The sequence below is a fragment of the Labrus mixtus genome, chromosome 14, assembly GCF_963584025.1.
Source record: "Labrus mixtus chromosome 14, fLabMix1.1, whole genome shotgun sequence".
In the NCBI taxonomy this organism is placed as follows: Eukaryota; Metazoa; Chordata; class Actinopteri; order Labriformes; family Labridae; genus Labrus; species Labrus mixtus.
The window spans coordinates 1,839,899-1,861,442 of NC_083625.1; the positions used below are offsets into that span (position 1 = coordinate 1,839,899).

The 21,544-nt window shown below is 45.9% G+C and overlaps 1 protein-coding gene across 1 annotated transcript in view; it reads right to left on the reverse strand.

The window, feature by feature from the left end:
* The window catches only part of wwc1 (WW and C2 domain containing 1), a 37,027-nt gene that overhangs the window by 10,349 nt on the left and 5,134 nt on the right, over positions 1-21,544 (reverse strand). The window contains exons 2-10 of the mRNA XM_061056114.1: positions 14,607-14,716; positions 13,781-13,984; positions 13,324-13,400; positions 12,676-12,755; positions 8,174-8,303; positions 4,865-5,011; positions 4,289-4,359; positions 3,581-3,826; positions 1,311-1,400 (exon numbers count right to left, since the gene is read on the reverse strand). Coding sequence (XP_060912097.1) covers positions 1,311-1,400; positions 3,581-3,826; positions 4,289-4,359; positions 4,865-5,011; positions 8,174-8,303; positions 12,676-12,755; positions 13,324-13,400; positions 13,781-13,984; positions 14,607-14,716 — 1,155 coding nt within the window. The remainder of the gene's footprint in view (positions 1-1,310; positions 1,401-3,580; positions 3,827-4,288; positions 4,360-4,864; positions 5,012-8,173; positions 8,304-12,675; positions 12,756-13,323; positions 13,401-13,780; positions 13,985-14,606; positions 14,717-21,544) is intronic.

Sequence of the window (21,544 nt, forward strand, 5' to 3'; positions counted from 1 at the left end):
ATTAAAGCAGGAGGACTCGTTAGCGCCCACAGAGAGGAGATCCCGTCCACCGGGGAGACGTTTGATGTCCGTCAGAGCGGGGGGGGGGGGGGGGGGTCAGCCTGAGGAGGAACTCACACCACGGTTCACCTTCAAACTCTCAGATTATCACCACTCTTAAATATGAAAAGGACTCTGTAACGTCAGCGCTCTTACCGCCTCGTTGCATCAGCTCATAAAAATGTTATTCTCAGAGCTGCTCTGAGAATAACTGAGTTTGAACGTTTGTTTGAGACAAACGAGAACAGAGCAGCTTCCACTTTAGTAAATGTTTCCTTAAATACTTTCTCTTCCTCCCCTTCACTTCAGTCTCAGTTTTTGCTCAAAGTGTTTAAAAGGCGGAGTCAGTAGAAATGTTTGTAAACATTCAAACTGGGCCCCTCCTCCTGGGCTCATCACCCCCAGAAGCCCCGCCCCCTGCAGGATTGTGTACATTTACTGCTTGTAGCTACACTGCAAGCTAATGCACGCTAGCAAAAGCTAATCGTCGGTGTTTGTCACCTTCCTGTCCAACAGGAAGTAGATCAACTCCACGTCCACGGGTCAAAGACAACACAAGGTTCACCCTCGTTTTAGAACGAGCTTTATCCACTTGGTGTTTTTCCTCACTCTGATTATATTTTATCTTCTTTGCTGCTACGTCCACGTCCGTCATATTCAGCGGTTTGAATCTCGTCCAATCACTGAATTGTATCCACTCCTAAACTCACCTGCTGCGCTGTCATTGGCTGGAGGAAACACACCAGCTCCGCCCACAAACATCCCGTGTCGACCAGAACAAAGCAGAACAGTAAAATCCAGTCAGAGGACAGAGTCTCTGCAGACACAGTCACCACCACACACATGTATGGAGGCCCAGAAGGGACGATGGAGCAGCTTCACTTTAGGAGAAGTCTGTCTTTTATTTTGAAGGTCCCTACATAAGTCTGTATTTTATTTTGAAGGAGAAAAGCTGCTGACTCCATCTTTACGTGCTCTCTCAAACGGTGGCTGTGATGCTGCTGCTGAGTGAAGAAGTTGAAAGGTTCAAGATGAACCCTTGGGGCGATGGTGGGTCAGTGGTTAGTGTGCGCGCTCCATGTACAGAGGCTGTAGTCCTCCAAGCGGTCGGCCCGGGTTCGAATCCCACCTGTGGCTCCTTTCCTGCATGTCATACCACTCTCTCTCTCGCTCTGATTTCAGACTCTACCAACTCTCCATTTAAGGCAAAAAAGCCCAAAAAATAAATCTTAAAAAAATAAAATGAACTGGTGATGATGAGGTGAACAAACCTTTTGAGTTGAGTGTGCAGTGACGAGGCGAGTCGAACCGTCTCCTCCAGCTCCCTCACCAGCTTGTTCCTCTTACAGTGAAGTCTCAGCCTGAAAACACACACATGAGAACACTCGATCAGGAGGCGATAAACTAAAGGTGGAGCTCTGACCACCTGAAGGAGGAAAATGAAATCCTTCATGAACACTTTAAGAAGAGAGGAGGACATGGAGGCCGCCGTTTGAGCCGCTGCTTTGTGCTCAGGTGACGGCGCTGTGATCTGTGTGTTTGAGCTTTGTCTCAGAGGAAACTGGTCCATAGAAGCTTTTACTGGGAGCTGTGGTTTGGATGGAAACAGGCCAAAGAGGGGGAAGTGTTTTGATCAGGTTACAGACCGCTCGCTGCTGGGGTCAAATGTCCGCTCAGATTTATCGTTTCTCTTCTTCTACTCACTCGCTGACGAGGACGAGAACAGTTTGAGGATGTCTGTTTTTAGAGGTCAAAAGGACTTAAAGCGGTTTTATATTATATTAAACTAAAGGTAACATTGTGTACTTCCTCCAGCTCACGTTGAGTAATGAGACTGAGACAGCTATGAAGTAAAACTGGATCTTATTCCAAATGCTCGATGGTTAAATGTAAAAGAGTGGCGTCAAAATACCTCCAGTCCGTCTTCACGTCGCAGCTCGCCGTCAGCTTGATTAAAACACCAGATCAATAAATCAAAACTCTTCTGGATTATTTAGAGTTTCACTGTCATCGTTGTTACACTGACCCTAGAAACATGAATCTATGAAGACGGGGGATCGTTTCTGTGTGATTTCAATCGCATAACTGATTTTAAATCCAGCATGCTTTTCAGCCCGATCGTGTGTCATTAGTCGTGCAACGGGGCTCGAGGACGCGGGTCACGACTCGATCAGCTGATCCAAACCGGTCGGATTAATTTCTGTCATGTTCGAAATGTTGTTTGTACGTCTGCACGCACTCACACAGCGAGAGCAGAGCCGCGACCTCAGGGCTTTTATTTTCCTGATTGTGCCTGCACAACTAACGGACAGCATTTGAAATCACCATGGCAACAGCAGGCATGTCTGTTTAATCTGTTTACTGACGGTTGTGAATCCTCCGTCCTGATTTCACTCGTACAGTTTGAACACATAAGATGAAACATCAACATTTGTACATCGTACGCTCGGCGGTGGAGTTTCGATGGAGCGATGAAGCAGTATCTGTGTGTGAGTGTGCGTTAGGGCGGTCGTCACAGCCTTATCACACCTGACCGTCCCTGAACATCTCCCAGTAATAAAAGCAGCTGTTGTGGGTTTTCTGTGTTTTTTATAACGGGTCAGAGACGGTGTGTTCATGTGCGTCTTCTGTCCCCCTCCCTCCTCGACTCACACATTTCACATTGTCGTTATGAGCTCACACAATCCGCAGAAATCTTTTTCCAACCTGAGTGAAGGTCAGACCGGATCCCCGATGAAAAACCTGCGTGGGCGTTTATAGCCTCCAAAACGAATCAAAGACTTTACTGCAGTCAAGGACCCTGTGTGTGTGTGTGTGTGTGTGTGTGTGTGTGTGTGTGTGTGTGTGTGTGTGTGTGTGTGTGTGTGTGTGTGTGTAGGAGGACTACGAGAGGTTTCTTTGTGAGCCTCTCAGGTTTCAGGAACACGAGACGAGACTGAAAGAGAGAGACTGAGCTCAGGTAGAGTCTGACCTGAGCGCCGAACAACGACAGTCCTGTTAAAGGGGGACGGGGACGGGGGGGGGTTGGAGGGGGGAGGGGGTGCTGGATCTTAGTGGTTCTTCATCTGCTGCTGAGTTAAGAATTGTAAATAGAGGAGAAGAGTCTGACACGTTCATCTCTAACTGTTAATAATCATGGAGGAGGTTTGACATCTCTGAAGGTCAAACACATGCTGAAGGTCAAACACACGCTGAAGGTCAACTGAAGGTCACCGCTTTATCAGCAGGTGAAGAGAGTTAAACACATCACGATGCTGTCATCAGCGGCGTGACCTTCTCTGTGCCTCTGAGCTCCTGCTCGAGCTCGTTCAGCTTCAGAAACAAAGATAAAAACTGTTTTCTTTCCTCTCGTTTGGAGGATTGTGGTTGTATTTAAATGTCTCAACACGACTTCTCCTGGGTTCATTTTCAACACGAGACGTTGCGTCGCAGTAAGGCGAGCTGTGAGAGCGAGCGTGACTCGACCTGGAGCGGTGGATCGTACTCTAGTTAAACTTTGTGTTTGTCAGCTCGTGTCCCGTTAGAGGACAAAGTGTCTCACCTCTCGGTCAGGGCTTTGCTCTGGTTGTCCCTCGCCGCCTGCAGGTCTCTCTCCAGACGCTTCTTCTCCGTCTCCAGCTTCTCGGCGTCGTTGGGCTGCAAGCGTTGGCGCGGGCTGATGTACTGCAGCTCCTTCAGAAGCTCCTCCTTCTCGTTGATCAGGATCAGGCGGTCTCGCTCCGGGTCCAGCAGTCCCGGCCACGCCTCGCTGTCCAGTTTGGCGATCTGGACCTCGATGGTGGCGATCCTGAGAAATCCCAGATTAAACCTTTAACGATCTGATCTCTGAGCCGTCTGAGATTCATTCCGCCGACGATCACCAGCGACCAAAGTTAGATTCTCTTTGAAACATCTGGACAGTCAAAGCGCCCCGTTACATGTCTGCCTCCCTTTAAACCCACATGAGCTCACAAATGTCTGTCCTATATTTCTCTCTCTGTAACTGTTGCATTCATAACTGAACTGTTTTCTTTTTCTTACCCTTTTTATCTTTATCTCTGTTGTTTCTAAAAGCCTCCTGTGGACAGGTGTTGCTATAAACGCTCAGCAGTGCATCTGGAACTTGTGCATGGTTAAATGTTACAGCACCAATGTCACTGTATGTCCATGATAAATAAACAAACAAATAAATAAATAAAATCTTTTCCTCCACTAACAGCAGACAGAAAAAACTCCATAAACATGAGGATCAGTAAAAAGTCTGTTGTACCTTCTCTTGGCCTCCTCGTACTTCAGGCTCAGACGAACCTTCTCGGCCAGTTTGTTGGTGCTCGTCATGAACTGAAAACAAACACAGAAAAAAAACAGAAACATCAGTTATTAAACGTTTAACACACAGGTTCACTGCTGGAAAGTTTGAGCTCTTTCAGAAACTAGTCCAGTGATTCCCAACGTGTGGGTCGTGTTCCTCCAAAGGGTAAAAAAATCTAAGCATGTAATCAACGACCCCTCCTCAAAGTAGATATTTAGCCATGGCATAAAGTCATCAGTCGATGTGGTTATTCAGTTTCTCACGACGTCTTTGTCGACTTCTCCGCCCTCTGATTGTCAACACATGCATGCCGTCTCAGAGGGGGAGGAGTTAACAGCACTGGGTGTGTTGCACGCAGAGACCTTTGGAGGGCGCCAAAGCACAGCAAACCAAATTACTTTAAAAAGCCCGTTCTGGATGAACATAAAGGTTTTGGTTTGGGACTCAGCCCGGTGAAGAGTCCGTCTCTTTAAAGTGAACAGGTTCTGTCATCTTCTCTTTGACCTTTGTGACCCAGTTAGTTTAGAAGCGTACCTCAGCAGGGATGTCGGTCTGGGAGCCGGCGTCCGAGTAGAGTGGAGGGATGGACAGCTCGGAGTTGGCGAGCGAGGGACTGCTGCCCCACAGCTCCTGCTGGGAGCCTGAGTCCAGCTGGAAGCCGTCCTTCAACACGGCCAGTTTCTGCACGAGACAAACAGGAATCACAACACAGACAAAGTGCAGGGGGGGAAAGTGGGACACTGCAGCAGGAACCCAGAGAGTAAAAATAGGACGTGATTAAGGACACAGAGACAATAAAACGCAGAGACTCTCAGGGGAGTGAAACAGGAATAATAAAGTTAGAGTCGCTCAGGGCAACGAGGAAACATCAGACCTCCTGTGTGTGTGTGATGATGCAGCAGCAGCAGACGTCCTTTCATCTCCACAGCCCAGATGAAAATCTAACACGACTCTGCAGCTCGTTCTGAAGGAACGCACCTTATCTCCGCTCTTCAGACGGAGCAGAAAAATAACTGTTTGAATATTCAGCGTCTTTAAACGTCCCGTCAGACGTCTCCCGTACTCTTCCTGAGGCTGTGTTTAGTTTAGTATTAGCATAAAGGCAACGTTTAAATCTGTGTTTAAAATATAAATGATTAATTCATTAATTAATAAGTCTTTCCACAAGTGGAAGTGTACATACCTTGTATTATTCTATTATTGTATTTTTTCTCCCTTTATTTAACTGATGTTTGATTTTTAACTTCTTGTTATTTTCCTGTTTCCCCATGGGGGATCAATAAAGTTTATCTTTATCTTTAATTAAATCCTAGCTGAAGGCCCGATCACACAGAGACACGTCCCCCGTGATCTCGTCTGGGGGTAAAAACGTCTGGGAGCGCCTGTGGAGCGGTCTGCGTGTTTATACGAGTCGAGGAGGGAAAAAGTCATAAAAAGCTGCTTCGGCAAAAAGTGACATTGACGAGCGCTGCGACTCAGCGTCCCACCAGGAGAAAACTGCGTTGCTCAGCAGAAGAGACAAGCGCCATGTTAGCACGCTGTACCACAGGACATCAACGGTTCTGCTGGCGAGGCTTCTCTATACGCCACACGTCTCTGAGTGATCAGACTCTAATCAGACTGAGTTATGGAAGCTTTGAGTAAAAAACAAACACCTTAACGACCTGAAGCGATCACGTTTAAATCAACACACACACACACACACACACACACACACACACACACACACACACACACACACACACACACACACACACACACACACACACACACACACACAGACACAGACACAGACACAGACACACACACACACACACACAGATATATACACAGACACAGACACACACACACACACACACACACACACACATACACACACACACACACACACACACACACACAGATATATACACACACACACACACACACACACACACACACACACACACACACACACACACACACACACACACACACACACACACACACACACACACACACACACACACACACACACACACACACACACACACACACACACACACACACACACACACACACACACACACACACACACACACACACACACACACACACACACACACAGACTGAGCTGTCAGCTGCAGATGGTAACGGGCGAGGGAGGGGGAGGAGAGAGGGAGTCCTCGGAGCAGACGATGTATTATTGAACTCTCTCTCTACCTGCAAAACAAACACACTCACAGAGCTACAAACGTCCTCTTAATAACACATTTAATGTCTGCATGCTTCTAACACCTGATCAATGTCACAGCCGAAGTCTTCTAAATGTTACTTTAGCGTTTATCACGTCCATATTAGACGGACTGTCTGCTTGCCAAAGTCAAAACAGATCAATGTAATGTTTAAGTAAGTAAGTAAGAGTCAGTGTGAAAGACGACCGTCTGCAGTGAGGTGTGTGATGCAGGACTGGACTCTAAAATGCTGATTCAGTGTTTATAAATTGTTCCTTTATATTTTCTGCATCAAAGACATGAAGTGTTGAAACAACGTGGCGCAGTTTGCATGAAGCTGCATCAGAAGCAGAAACCGTCAGTAAACATGTTTCCTCTGCACACCTGCAGCCTCCAAATCCCATCATGCAACTTTAATGCACACTGCAGCCAGGAAGTGTGGATGAGTGGACTCAGGCAGCGGACTGCAGACAGATCTTTGGTTTCGACTTGAATCCTGATCATCCAACAGAGCTCTGGCTCTGATCTGCAGTCTCAAGTACCAGGATGTTTATGAACCGCAGCCAGGAGAGAAGCTGCTGAAATAATTGAGCCACAGCTACGAGTTATTCTGAGCAGAGAAGCTGCTCATCTGTATGACGTTAAATCAATGAGGAGGTTCAGGGATCTGATCAGGAGGTGTCGACCTCGTTCATTTGATTTGATGAATCCAGCTCCTCCTCTGTCACTAAGTCTCTGAATAAACTCTGTTTAATATTTCATGTTATCTGTTCTGTCTTTCTTTTATTTTGCATGTAAATCTCTTGTCTTCCTGCTCGTGTGCATCTTTAAATCCCCTCTGGATCGATTAAGCTCTGGGGACGTCTAACCCGGGTATGTGCGGGCGGACCGAGAACATGCCGAGCAGGATTCCCGAGGAGAGGTGAAATAAAATGTAGCCGCTCAGGAAAATAAAATATGACTTTTTATCATTGAGGGCGACCTTCATGTACGATTCTTTATTATCTTAAAGGTGCAGTTTGTAAACTCCACCACCAGGGGGCTCTCAATCCAAACAGTAACATAAAGAGGCTGGTGGAGAATTCTCTGTTAGTGTTCTGTTCTCCTCATGACACCTTTACAGAGAAAGTTCTTTGTTTTTGGAGCGGGGTTCGATGTCACATCATTTAAGAAGAAAACAGCTAAAAAAAATCAACAACAATGTAAATGTACGCTTTCTTTAAAAAAATGACAGCGATTTACTTTACCGTCAGCGAGCAACAAATGTGTTCACCCGCCGTTGCATTTGTTCTCTCCTTCACTCAAGTTTTTTTTTAAAGCTCTGGTTCTTTTAGATATCATCGATCATTAAAAACTGAGACTGTAACATTTTTAAAATGTGTGATATCGAGAAGTACAAAGTAGTGAAACTTAGTCAGAACTCTTCTTCTTCTGTGGTGCTTTAATTCACTGAGCTGCTCTCTGTCACTATCACTGTCTTTAAGGATTTCATTCTAATCTTGTAAAAAGTGAAACTGTCTTGATTTATTGATTTTTTTGTGTCAGCTGCTGTGGGGTTCAGAGTTTGTTTTGGTCGTATTATCTCTGAGTAAAAAGTGTTTTTAAGTCACTTGACCTCCAGTCTTATTACCTGCATGAGCTCCTGTTTCTCCTTCTCCCCGGAGCTGATGGCGTCCCTGATGGAGCGGACCTCGCTGAGGATGGCCTGCGCCTCCTGCAGCTTGAAGCCATACGGGCTGTTGGACACCTTCTGGTCGATCCTGGAGGAGAGAGACAGAAAGACGATGAGTCAGTACAGTAGAAGTTCAGCAGACTAAATGTCCCCCGGTCACCAGACGAGCGCGCTGCGTTACAGAAACACTCTGACTCATGGTTACTCTGAGGAGTGACGCTGCCAGCTGTGACCACGGGTTTATACAAACACTCGATACAAACACTCGCTCAGCTGGCTTCTCTGCAAACAGAAACATTACTCATTCACTTTTCTCAGACTGCGAGCTCTGACCGTCCACGGCAAAGAATACAGGAAGTTCCCCTTCTTCTCTTTAAAGAACGCCGTCAGATTTATCTACGCCCCTGATCATTGAGACCAGAGAACAGAAAGTGTCTCATGGGAGCAGAGTGGTTTAATAGTATTCTCCACCCCTCCATCATCTATACTGATCTGTCCCATTCAGGCCACCAGCCAATCACAGCACTGACAGCCGGAGTACCCGGAGAGGACCCAGACATGCACGGAGAGAACATGCAGACTCCACAAACCAGGAACCTCCTCACAGAGAGACTCCTGTCAGACAGGGATTCAAACCAGGAACCTCCTCGCAGAGAGGCTCCTGTCAGACGGGGATTCAAACCAGGAACCTCCTCGCAGAGAGGCTCCTGTCAGACGGGGATTCAAACCAGGAACCTCCTCCCAGAGAGACTCCTGACAGACGGGGATTCAAACCAGGAACCTCCTCGCAAAGAGGCTCCTGTCAGACGGGGATTCAAACCAGGAACCTCCTCGCAGAGAGGCTCCTGTCAGACGGGGATTCAAACCAGGAACCTCCTCACAGAGAGACTCCTGACAGACGGGGATTCAAACCAGGAACCTCCTCGCAGAGAGGCTCCTGTCAGACGGGGATTCAAACCAGGAACCTCCTCGCAGAGAGACTCCTGACAGACGGGGATTCAAACCAGGAACCTCCTCACAGAGAGACTCCTGACAGACGGGGATTTAAACCAGGAACCTCCTCGCTGACCACTGAACCACCGTGTCGGCTGTGTCCCATTAAACTGTCAAATCAACTGAAGCAAAGCGTAACCACATTCAGCACAGACATGTGGACGACTGAAGGCTGCGGTGCTAACGTTAGCCACACTCTGCTAACAATATGACATCGTTTACTTGCAGACATTTTCTAATTAATTGTGCCCAAGTCTAGATTAGAAATTTGGCCTGAATTTACATTTCTTTTAATAAAAGTCGTCCAGGAACATCACTGTGATGCTGGGTGGAGTAATTCATCTGAAACACATCAATCCTTCATTTGAAACAGAATCAGAAACAGAACATGAAGATCACACATCAGCGTTGTTGTTCCACTGACGACCAGGTAGAAGAGCATTTATAAAAACAATCAGGAAATGATCATCAGTCGGATTAACGGGTCAAATGTTTTTACTTTCTGTCACCATCTTGTTCGCCTGACGTGAGGCGTTCAGGTACGAGACGTGAGATCGTGTTTGTGGAAAGAGCGAGCTGCAGGGAGAGCGGAGGGACGAGAGACGCTGCAGGAAACCGCCATCAGACGCAGCAGCAGCATGCCATCAGCAAGTCATGCATGCATCAGAATAACAGGTCCCTCCACATTCTTCAGAGGGGGAGGAGGGGGGGAAGTGAGAGAGAGAGAGGGAGAGAGACATAGAGAGGGAGAGAGAGAGAGAGGGAGAGAGAGAGAGAGAGAGAGAGAGAGGGAGAGAAAACAAGGTGCAGAGGGAATGAGGTGAAGTGAGCGAGGGAGGGAGGAGGAGGAAAGTAATCCTCTGAGTCTCAAATATGCAGAGACATTTTTTTATTATTAAATGACACAATGAAATGTTTCTCTGGAAGAGAAAGAGAGAAAGAGAGAAAAAGAGAAAGAGAGAAAAAGAGAAAGAGAGAACGTGAACGGGCTGAACGGGAACTTTTCACTGAAACAGTTTGAAGTTCTTCGCTCTCTGACGTGTGAAGAGTGAGGTCGTGTTTTCATCAGACCACCTGACGCTGTCGTGAGAGCGTTTCTACTCTTCTTCAGACATCTCAAAGCTGTTTATAAACACTACAAATCAAGTTGTTATTATTATTATTATTTATTGATGTCTGGGGCGAACTGCTCAGCCTGTTGCTATGGCAACCAGACATCCGAACAAGCAATAGAAAATGAATTGTTGGTTTCATCTTTGAAGTCCTGAAGAAGAAAAAACATCCCATAGGTCGTGGTTCCCTTTTCTCCTTGGAGCCCCCCCCTACCTGTATCTCAGAAAAGCCAGGACCCCCAAGGACCCGATCGGAAATAAATAAATGATACGACAGAGATGAACTAATAAAGTTTTTATTGAAAAAACAGAAAGGTCTTTGTATAAACTATCCAGGGAGTGTGCTGTCATGGTTTTACTTCATGTAAAGATCTTATTTGATAACCTCAGAGCAGAAACAATAACGTGCACTGGGGAGGTCCACGGCGGCCCCCGTGGGGTCCAGGACCCCCAGGTTGGGAACCAGTGCCACACCTCACAAACAACTGGAGGAATATCTAAAAAAGTGAACAATGTTTTGAGTATTTTTCTGCCTCTCTGTCGTGTTCATGATGTTGTGACCGAGTGAAACATCATATGACCGTCATGTTGGGAACCATCACGCCATCAACGCCATCAACGCCATCAACGCCTCAAACTGAGAAATCAGACCCACTGAAGGCGGCTTCTGACTTTATTCTGTTTTTGAAACTCTCTCATGAAGAAGTATTTAGTGAAATTTCATCGGGAGCAGAGTTGCTGCATTCCAGCCTGAGCGCATTCGTATGTCCGTTAACAGCGATTGGCTGCTGAACGCCGTCTGATGACTGTAAGAGGAGAGGAAAGTCACGGAGGAATGCTGCCGGGCCGCTCTGCCTCAGCTCCTCACTAATCCTCTGACACTCTCTCTCTCTCTCTCTGAGCCGCGGGAGGCAAGACAAACAGACCGGACATTCCTGTTTAATTCAACACCCAGCGGCGTCCTTGCGGCACGGAGGCCGCGCGGCGTGGAGGATTTCAAAACACACACACAAAAATTGAGAGAGAAGAAGAAGCACAACATTCCTGAGTCACAGAGCGGGAGAAGTAGGTCACAAACAAGGAGTGTTTCCCTTCCACATTCTTCTTCTGTGGTTTCTTTCAGCGTGTCCTTCAAAGCGGTGATCGTGTGTCATGACGGGGAGGAATGTGTGAAGACAATAATGAGGCAATCGCTCAATGAGCAGATTCTCCCGAACCTGCACGAGAACACTGATGACTTAAAAGACATTTATTTATGTTTCTGTTCACACGCTCATCATGGATTTAAAAGACCTCGCTCCACATGCACATGACAACAACAGCCCACAGGTGGTGCTCACAGCAGTGAGGACCAAAAGGAAGGACACCTGCATGTCAGACACGACCAGGAGCGAATGAACGATATCGAAGGACCGCTGCTGGTCAGAGACCGCCGCAACAATCAGTCAGTGGCGTTTGGTTAAACACGAGCTCTTCATGTCATGATTATTTATTTAATCTAATTTAAAACTTTGCAAAAAAAATAATTTAATAAAAATACTTTTAAGACTGAGCTGAAGGGGGCGCCGGGCAGACTAACGGTTGTGTCGGCCGCCATGTTTACAGAAATCCTCAGAAAAAAAATCTAGAAACAGAAGAGCTGTGCTTCAGGCTCTCATAGGTCTCATAGGTCTGTAACTTCAAGTCCTGTGATTGGTCGGCTGGGTACCCTCCACATCGACTGATTCAACGATGTCTCCTCTCTTTTCTTCTTTGCAGAAAAATCCACCGCTGCTCGATATGCATCATCTCCAACTCCGACATAACACGCTCGGTTTCAGTCGCCATGGTTACCTGAACACATGCGAGAAGAGATGGTGCCGGTCCCACAAACTGCGGATATAACGAACTTAGAAATCACAGTGACATCGAATGTTTGTGGGCGGAGCTTTGCAGAGATAGGCAGACACGCCAACGCACAACTACATCTAAATCAGTCTGTGAGTTTCAGACTTCTGGTTGACCAGAGGACGATATTTATAAAAGTGACCTCGCTCGGGGACATATGGTTACCTGCGTTAACCTTCGAGAGAAGGCCGCACACACGAGACCTCCCTCCAGAGAAGCAGAGTGGGAGGAGTCTTGGAGCAGGATCAGAGAGTGTCCACTGAGGGAAGGTCACACATTCACTTACTATTCACATCACATTCTGACTGTCCTGCTCTGCTCGTCACATTAAATCAGGGCGCCAGTGGCGTCCAAAAAGTCTGCTGTCAACACGTATAGGGGTCAGAGCGCCCGGCAGCGGGGAGAGGGCGGAGCAAGGAGAGAGGAAACAGGGAGAGGAGTGTGAAGGAGTCAGGGTACAGCACTTACTCTTTGAGGGTCTCGTAGCCTTGTTCTTTATACAGCAGCTCCTGCTTCATACAGGCCAGGTCCCGCTTCAGTTTGTTCACCTGAGAGACACAGGTGAGACACACAGGTGAGACACACACAGGTGAGAAACACAGGTGAGACACACAGGTGAGACACACACAGGTGAGAAACACAGGTGAGACACACAGGTGAGACACACAGGTGAGACACACAGGTGAGACACACAGGTGAGACACACACAGGTGAGACACACACAGGTGAGAAACACAGGTGAGACACACACAGGTGAGAAACACAGGTGAGACACATAGGTGAGATACACAGGTGAGACACACACAGGTGAGATACACAGGTGAGACACACAGGTGAGACACACACGTGAGACACACACGTGAGACACACACAGGTGAGATACACACAGGTGAGATACACACAGGTGAGACACACACAGGTGAGACACACACAGGTGAGATACACAGGTGAGATACACAGGTGAGATACACACAGGTGAGATACAGTTTGTACACATGCTCATGCAGCGACCGGCAGAAAGTCATGTTAAACTTTTAGTTTGAAAGTGACAGATTTTTTCTTCTATGAACTTTTATCAGATTCAGAAAAACTCAAGAATCGGTCAGACGCTCTTACCCGACTTTTGGCCGTGGCGATCTCTGCTTTGAGGATGTCGGGGTCGTACTTGCTGGAGGACGACGATCTTGAATTCACTGCAGGAAAGAGAAGAGAGAGAAGTTAAAGAACACGTCCTCTTCCTGTTAGAAACACCTGACAGAGACACTAAATCTCAAGAGACGTCAAATCGTTTCATTCTTTCAGGACTTGAAAGCTTCGAGAATAACACACGACCGTTGCACGACTAAAACATCGCCGTAGTCCAGAGGTAACGCCATCTTAGATTCTAAAGAGAGGCGGGTTGATGTGACAAGTAGAAGACAGAAACTTGTCTATTAGAATAAAAATATTTCTGTAGCTTTGGTTTCTTTAACCTTTAACCTTTGACCTGTTGTCAGAGCGATATCAACCAATCAATAATCAGAACTCTCGCTGCCTGCTGCACGCTGCACGCTGCACGCTGCACAGTACTCACAGCTGGTCTGCGAGGTGGACTTGTCTCTCCAGGCGTCGTTAAGCTGCCGGTACTCCTGCTGCGCCAGGCGGAGCCTCTGCTCCTTCACCTGGTAGATCTCCTTCTGGGCGCTGAGAGCGTCGCTCGCCACCGCCAGGTAGTCCCGCAGCATGGACTCCTGCTCCCGCTGCCATTGCGCCCGCGGGTCCTCCAGCTGGGTGCTCTCTGGAGGAAGAGAAGAAGAGGAGTGAATTATTAAAGTTATACAGAATCAAAATGTTTGACGAGAAACGCTCTGCTATGAAAACAAATCAAACATCTTTAACACTTCAGAACACAGACGGCGCCTGTTTTCAAATCAAACCAGTGTACGGCAAATTCAGCGCTCGCCGTCTTGAACGTTAAAACGTCCTCTCAGCAGTTTTTTGTCGCTGCAGTCTCAGTTAAAAACAGACTTTAACTTTTAGAGCAGTGGCACACTCGTCAATGTCTCTTCTCCCTCACTGACCAATTAAAATCAAGAAGGGGCGGGGCTTCTGTTATCAGCTTTGCCAACAACAATGGCGGAGGAGACGCTTGTCTGCCTCATCTTTTGGAGGGAACAGTTTCAGGTGACGAGCTGCTGCTGATGTCACGTTTACACAGGAACAGGAAGTTAATAAAGTTTATCTTTATCTTTAACTTTAGTAACCTAGCAACAATGAGCGCTGGTGAGAAACGCTCTGAAGCAGAGGTTGTGGGCGCCGTCGTCTGTGGACACGGGAACTTAATATTTAATGACTGAATCAGTTCAGAAAGTCGAATTCTGAAGTTGATATGAGTTAATATGAACAAACAGGAAACTCACTGGTGTTGTGGTCGACATAGTAGGATCCGACGGCGGGGTCGTACGCCTCCTCCCAGCCGACCGGCAGCTCATCCCCGATGCAGTCAGCAAACGTCAGAGGCTTCGTGTGCCTGAGGAGACAGAAGCAGGAAACCAGATCAAAAACAGGACCGTAACCACGGCAACAGACAAAAACATCACGACCTCGTCATCAACATCTCCTGGGTTTGAATCTCAGAGGTGAGGAACACAGACAGGAACAGGAAGTGAGGGACGATGTGAGGAACGTCTTTGTGTGTTTGCATGTTAGTGTGTGAGACACGTGGTCATTTTCAAAATGATGACTGAAACATAGAGAATCTTTGAGAAGCTTCAGATCAGTCATATTTTTAACCCAAAGAGAGCGAGCACAGATACATGCGCAGGAGGAGGAGGAGCCTCCTCAGGAAAAACCTGAGAAAACCTGTGACCCAAAGAACTGAAATCAAATTGATTTGTGAGGTTGATGATGATACCCAGCTCTAGATCATGGTTTATATTTCAGATGAAATCAAACAGAGAACGAGGCCTTGTGGCTGTCTGCAGGAGAGTCCTTTTTATTTTAACACAAAACTAATAACCTCAGTCGACTGATTAATAATCAATCTTTAAAGACTTTTAATGAAACCTAAAAAAAATGCCCAAAAAGATTTGAGTTTTAGTTTCTGAGATGAAACTGGAGATCTTTGTGAGGTAGAACTTCAGATGAGGACGAGTTTAAACATCAAGTTTCAGGACGTTTTGTTGATCTCTTCTCCAGTTTTAAAAACAAAAGGTGATATAATGTTTTAATTCTTAAGTAAAGTTTCTAAACATCCAAACAGTTTGAAACACAGATTCCTCTGGGCTGTTTGTCTGAGAGCAGATTCAGGAGGAGTGAGTGTGAGTGAGGAGGGGGTGGGGGTGGGTCGTCTGGTGTTTCAGAGTCCTCTATTCACCTCTGAGGGGGGAGAAGCAGAGAAGTGTTTGGGGGGGGGGGGGGTCCTGTAGACAATCACAATAGAAGGAAACCGGCCCGCTGCATTCCACAGGCCGCACTGACGCATCGCCTGGAGGTTTCTGGGGCAACCCTGGTCCTGCAGCGGCCTTACAACCTGCTCTCTGCAGCCCACACTTTAACTGCTTTAATATTTAGTTTACACCAAACTGAGCGAGCGCCAAAGATCTGCATCATGTTAGGAAGTTAAATATAACTGCTCTATGATTTATTCTAACTAACGTTTTCATGTTTCAGCTGTAAAAGCTTTTTAGTTTTTATTTCTGCTGGTTTCTTAAATTCAACAAATCTGCTGCACGCTTTTATCGACATGTTTCAAAGATATAAAGAGAATCATCAATCAAGTGTTAGGGTTAACTAACCTACCCAAAGGGGGGCCATAAACATGTTTGTGGAATCTGTGTACCTCCAAGATAAATAAATAAATAAATATAAGGATGAACATGAGAACTATAAAAGATTTAGGAACATTCATAGAGGTAATGTGCAGTTGGTCACATGTGGATTATTGTTGATTCTACTGTAGAGGAAGCTGAGTGTTTGCAGCACTGGATTTAAAGAACTCAAGGGGACAATGTGTGTGGTGTGGTGGTTTATACAGCAATCAAGCAGCTAAATTCCTCTTTATCCCGAGGAATGTGCCATTAAAGAAACGTATCGTACAGTACCTCATCACAAAACAAAGCATCAAAGCATCCCTTCACTGCGTCTCTTCTCGTACTGTAACGCAGCGTACCGCACCTTCACTTCTTACAGCATCCAATACAGTCATATCATACAGTATCACATCGTGCAGCATCGATTTAACCTTCATATTGTACAGCATTCCATCACATGGCATCGTACCATTCAGCATTGTATTAGGGCGCACTCACACTCTGTACCAATCTGTACCATGCCCGAGTATGCTTCACCCCCCCAAAGTCCAGTTCGCTTGGAAGCAGCCTTCATACTGTTGGTCTTCATTTAATGTTTGACAGAAGGTTGGAAACAAGCACCAGAGTTTTATTAAAGAACAGCTGCTCTGCCTTCATACACGTCGTCCCTGAGTCCAAATCAGCATCAGCAGAATGAGACACATCAGATGGATGGACGTGATAATGTGAAACAGGTTCACAGCTGTACTCCTGTTTCTGCCTCTCTGATGTTTCATGACTGCAGACAAACACAAACACTGAGCTGCTACTGCTCGCTGCTGAAGGGAAAAACTCAACTGGCTCCTTTTTCAGCTGATGAATAATGAAAGGGGCCCGGAGAAGACCCCCTCAGCGCCGCTCTAAATTTAGCTCAGGAAGACGGGGAGGCTTCTGCCAAACAGCGATGGCAGAAACAAGCCGGCTGGTTGGCTGGCTGGGTATCCACATCCCATTATTTCATTCTCTGTGCTCGCTCTATCTCTCTCTCTCTAAATTGCGTCCTTTAGTCGGTGAGCCGAGAGGAGCTGCTGACCTAAACTCCTCGCTCCGCTGTCAACGTTTTCCTCAGAGCGCAGGACCAGCTGGCAGCAGCAGCCCAGCCTCCATTTCACTGTCAGTCATTCAATAGCCACTTGTAGAGCTTCTCACATGCCTCACTGATCAGAGCTGAGTGCTGCAGGCTGGGGGGGGGGTGTACTGGACCAACATGTCTGACCACATTTTCACATTTATTTTAAGGTTTTTCTGTAAATTATTTTCAGTAAATGGCTCGCTGTAAATTATGTTAATACAAACCCAAAACTTCTGAGTTTGTCCACCAAACTGCTAAAAACATAAGAAACACACCTGAGGGGGGTCAAGCTATGTTAAAAAACTTGCAAAGCTAAGGTGCTGATGATGGTCTAGCGTTTAGAATGGCCATATACTGAGGTTACCGCCCTCCAAGCAGGTGGACCGGGTTCAAGTCTGACCTGTGGATCCTTTCCTGCATGTCACTCCCAAGTGGCGACCTCCGGTGTGAAGCCGATGCGGAAGTGCAAAAACCTGCAGCTGTGCACATCAACATGTCTGCTGAAATAAGGGACGTGCACTTAACGGTTAAACATCATCAACCCTGCTCGTCGGTATGAGAAATAAGTCAGTTCAATGTTTTAATAATATTTTTAAGTCCGACCTCGTTTTCTTTTTTAAACTTTTTTAAAGGTGATTGATTTTATAACTTTTGAGAGAAAGTAAATAAAAAGTGAAGCAAAGATTTTGAACAACATGTTGGAGGTCATTACTGATTTTAAACTGAAGTGATATTAATCTATAACCTCCCACTTACAGTCGGAGGGGGTTATCCGTCTTATATAACGTGTGACCCTACAAATTAATAAGTGTGTGTTTCAGTGGAGGCCGTCACATGATGGTCTGCATGTTTTTTAAGAAGCTTATCAGACTCAAACTCCGGGAGGAAAACGCTGCCTTCTTCTGATGTTTCAGGCATCAAAGAGGTCAAAAATTAATTTGCAGGCCTGCTGTTGTATCAGCCTTAAACATGATAGCAGTCAAAGTACACACACACACATACACACACACACATGTACACACTCCCCCAGGTTTCACATACCAAGGTAAACAGCAAGGCCGGCCTGCTGCTCTAATGCAAACTGACAAAGCGTGCGGCCGAGTGCAAACACACAGGGAGGCGAGCTGCATATCTGAACGATGAGTCAGACAAACGTTCATTCAGAGCGCCGTATAAATTCCTCAACACGAGTTACGAGGCTTCAAACTACATTTCACAGCAGCTCAAGGTCCAACAATCACACACAATCACACACACACACACACTTCTCTGCCCTCTTTTCACACTCAGCGTGTAAACCTGTACTCCTAACTGATAACGCATGAAAATAAAATAATACTTTTGCATCATAAAAAGGTTAAGAGCAGATATCTTTGTGCACATTAGCCTCCTCTCTGCGGCGCCTTATCTGACAGTTAGCATTCCTTTCACCTGACGACATGCGGACAGTGCGTCACTGTTGGGATGGATGGACGATATTGCACACAGAGGAATTTATAAGGTCTCTAAATGAAGTCCTAGTGGATTCCTTTAACTTACAAACATGATTTATTTTGCTCCCGTTTGTTGTTTATTTCTGCAGAAACATGAACAAGCCGAGTACGTTTTAAAGAGCAGAATGATTCATAAATCATTTTAAACATTTTCAGCACAGTTACTTTTGGTGGCGATATGTCGACTTTCAGGGGATCGAACCCCCGACCTTCTGGTTGAGAGGCCAACCAACTCCACCGCTGAGCCACAGCCCCATTGAGCGTTTCTCACTATCACTCTCCATGTTGAAACCTTCATCTTGTTTTTTTATCCACATTGATGCTGTTTGACCTCCGGGTCAAAGCCGGCCCACTAGGAGCTACTGAGCATGCTCAGAACGCCTCGGCCAGTAATCAGTCATTTACCCCCAACCGTTACATCAAGGTGTGTTAGTCCGACTCTGAGACGAACACGATTACATTTTAAAAGTCCAGTTTTAAAGTCACACAATAAATCCACTTTATTTAAAACGTACTGAATGAGGTTAAACAACAGTACAGATATTTAAATCAAACAATGTGTCTGTCTTCTGTCTTTACTAACTTCTCTGTTCAGAAAAGTGTCATGAATAAACATGAATAAAACGGTCATATCAGGACGAGAAGAAATGAAAAGTGGAAAAGATCAGCCCTGCAGAGTGTAATCTCAAACGTCTGCTGGTACATTAGATATTCAAATCAAGAAGACGGTGAGTCTCAGAGCGAGGCCCCCGGGGCGGCACGACCAGTTTAAAAGAAACACACACATAAAGCTGTCAGAATATGACTCGCTGTCTTCCTTCATTCCTGAACGGCGGACTGCGAGGGGAAGGTTTTCACACGGCTGCAGCAGGAACATCAGCGCTGACAGATCGTTGAGTTTCCTTCATGTGTCTCACTGTGATATCTCATTCAACGAATCCTCTGAGCGTCTGCTGAAGTTACATTAAAGGTTTGTAAACCGATTGAGCAGAAACGTTTAGCTGACATCGTAATCCAAAACAAACACTTCATGTCAACACTCATCAATCAGCTGCAGAGCAACCCGGAGACGCAGGACTGAAAGAAACCTGAGACTCATCGATACGTATGAGCCCAGACGGATCATTTCAAATCATCATTTATAATGTTTCTGTTGTTGTTGGTATAATGTGTAAGGGAATGACAGATCTTTGGGGTTTTCTTTTTATATTCTATAGATGTTTATTTCCTGCTTGGCCGATTAACCAACGCGCCATCATAATCATTCTCTGCCATAAGAGCTTATTTTCCTTTTTCCCCTCTTCTTTAATTTGTCTCTTTCTTGTTTTGCTTTCTTTTACACCTTATTGAGTTTGTGTTCTTGTTAGCTTTATTGTTTTTGTTTGGACTACATTAATAATATGTCTCTGTGTTACATGTTTCTCTTTAGGAGGGCCACACAAGCCCCTCTGGGTTTATTTGGCTCCTCCAGCACATTTCTTTCAAAATGTATATTTTGCTAATTAACTAATCATTATGTACTGTCTGTTTTTCCATTGATCTATTATGTTTGTTTTGCTTTTTAAGTGCAATAAAATAAATAAAATCTAAATAAAATAGTTGTTGCCTGGGAGAAAACTACAACACCCAGTGCTGACAGGATCCGGGGTGACTGGTAAATTGGGAGAATCTGGTCAGGACTCAGGGCTGGCTACAGTATGATATCTGTTCATGGCGGCCCCACTGTGGGTACGCTCGTTTAGTTGATTTAGTTTAGCATAGCACGCATTTTCAACTCTACAATAACAGAGCTGAGCTCGTCGTACTGTAAAACCAGCGAGCTCGCCACCTGAAAAATATCTGAACTGGATAAAAAGGAACGAGCTGGCAGCTCATGGTCGCTGAAGAATGTGTTCTTCAGACTGCTACAGAAGGACACAGCGAGATCCAGATCTATGGTTAAGCTACACGAGTAAGCATAGCCGCCATGTTCCTCCGTCTGAACGTCTTCATGGAGACGATAACGATTTAGATCCAATCCCTCCCATCTGAAACTTTCAGTAGTGAAGGTGTGAAATCAGCTTCAGAGAGCTAGTAGATAACATTTTGAAAAAATAAATCGTGAAAAAAATGTATAGTTGTCAAAAATGTGTCTAAAAATATCCCATGAGCCTTTTCTTCCTCATGTGTTGCGTGTGTTGTGATGCACTCAGTCTGTGAGTCAGAGCCGCACTGAATAAAAGAAAGGATGATTGTGAATCTGCAGAGCAGCTTCTATTCCTGCACACAGAAACTAAATCACAGTCAAATATGTTGTTGTTGTTGTTGTTTTGGTGAGGAGAACTCGCAGCAGGAAGTGCTCAGACTGCGCCGCTCTCTGCTGCTGCAGCCTCCACAGATAAATAACGTATCACCTGTTCGGTTATGCATTCAAATAAAAAACTACACTGCAGCGACGAGCGTCCGTTCATAGCCCAGAGAACGGTCTGCGGGGCCTCACGCTGCACTTTGACCCCGTGCACCTTGGCAGGCGGTGAAAGAGATTTCACATGAATCAGGCCTTTGGATGGCGAGTGTGCGCGCCGCTCGCTCCTTCACGTCGTGCGTTTCAGGAATGTGTGTGTGTGTTTTTTTTAAGGACTTTGTTTAGGAGGGCTTCTCGTCTTTCTGCCTCTGAGAGATCTCTGAAGTGTAAAGTAAGCAGAGGAGTTTCAGTCTTCATTCCACCTGCCTCCTTCTACACTGAGACAAACTTAAGGACCAATAACTTACCGTTTAAAACACATATTTACAACCAGGGTCCGAAATTAACTTTTTGACTCACCGGCCGAGGTGGCAGGTAGATGGAAAAATTCACCGGCCAAAATAACAAATTGTGTTTTTGTGTCCTACATTTAATTCAGAAGGCATTATGTTTTGTTTAATCAATAACAAATTTAAGTCACAGATTCGATCATGTCATC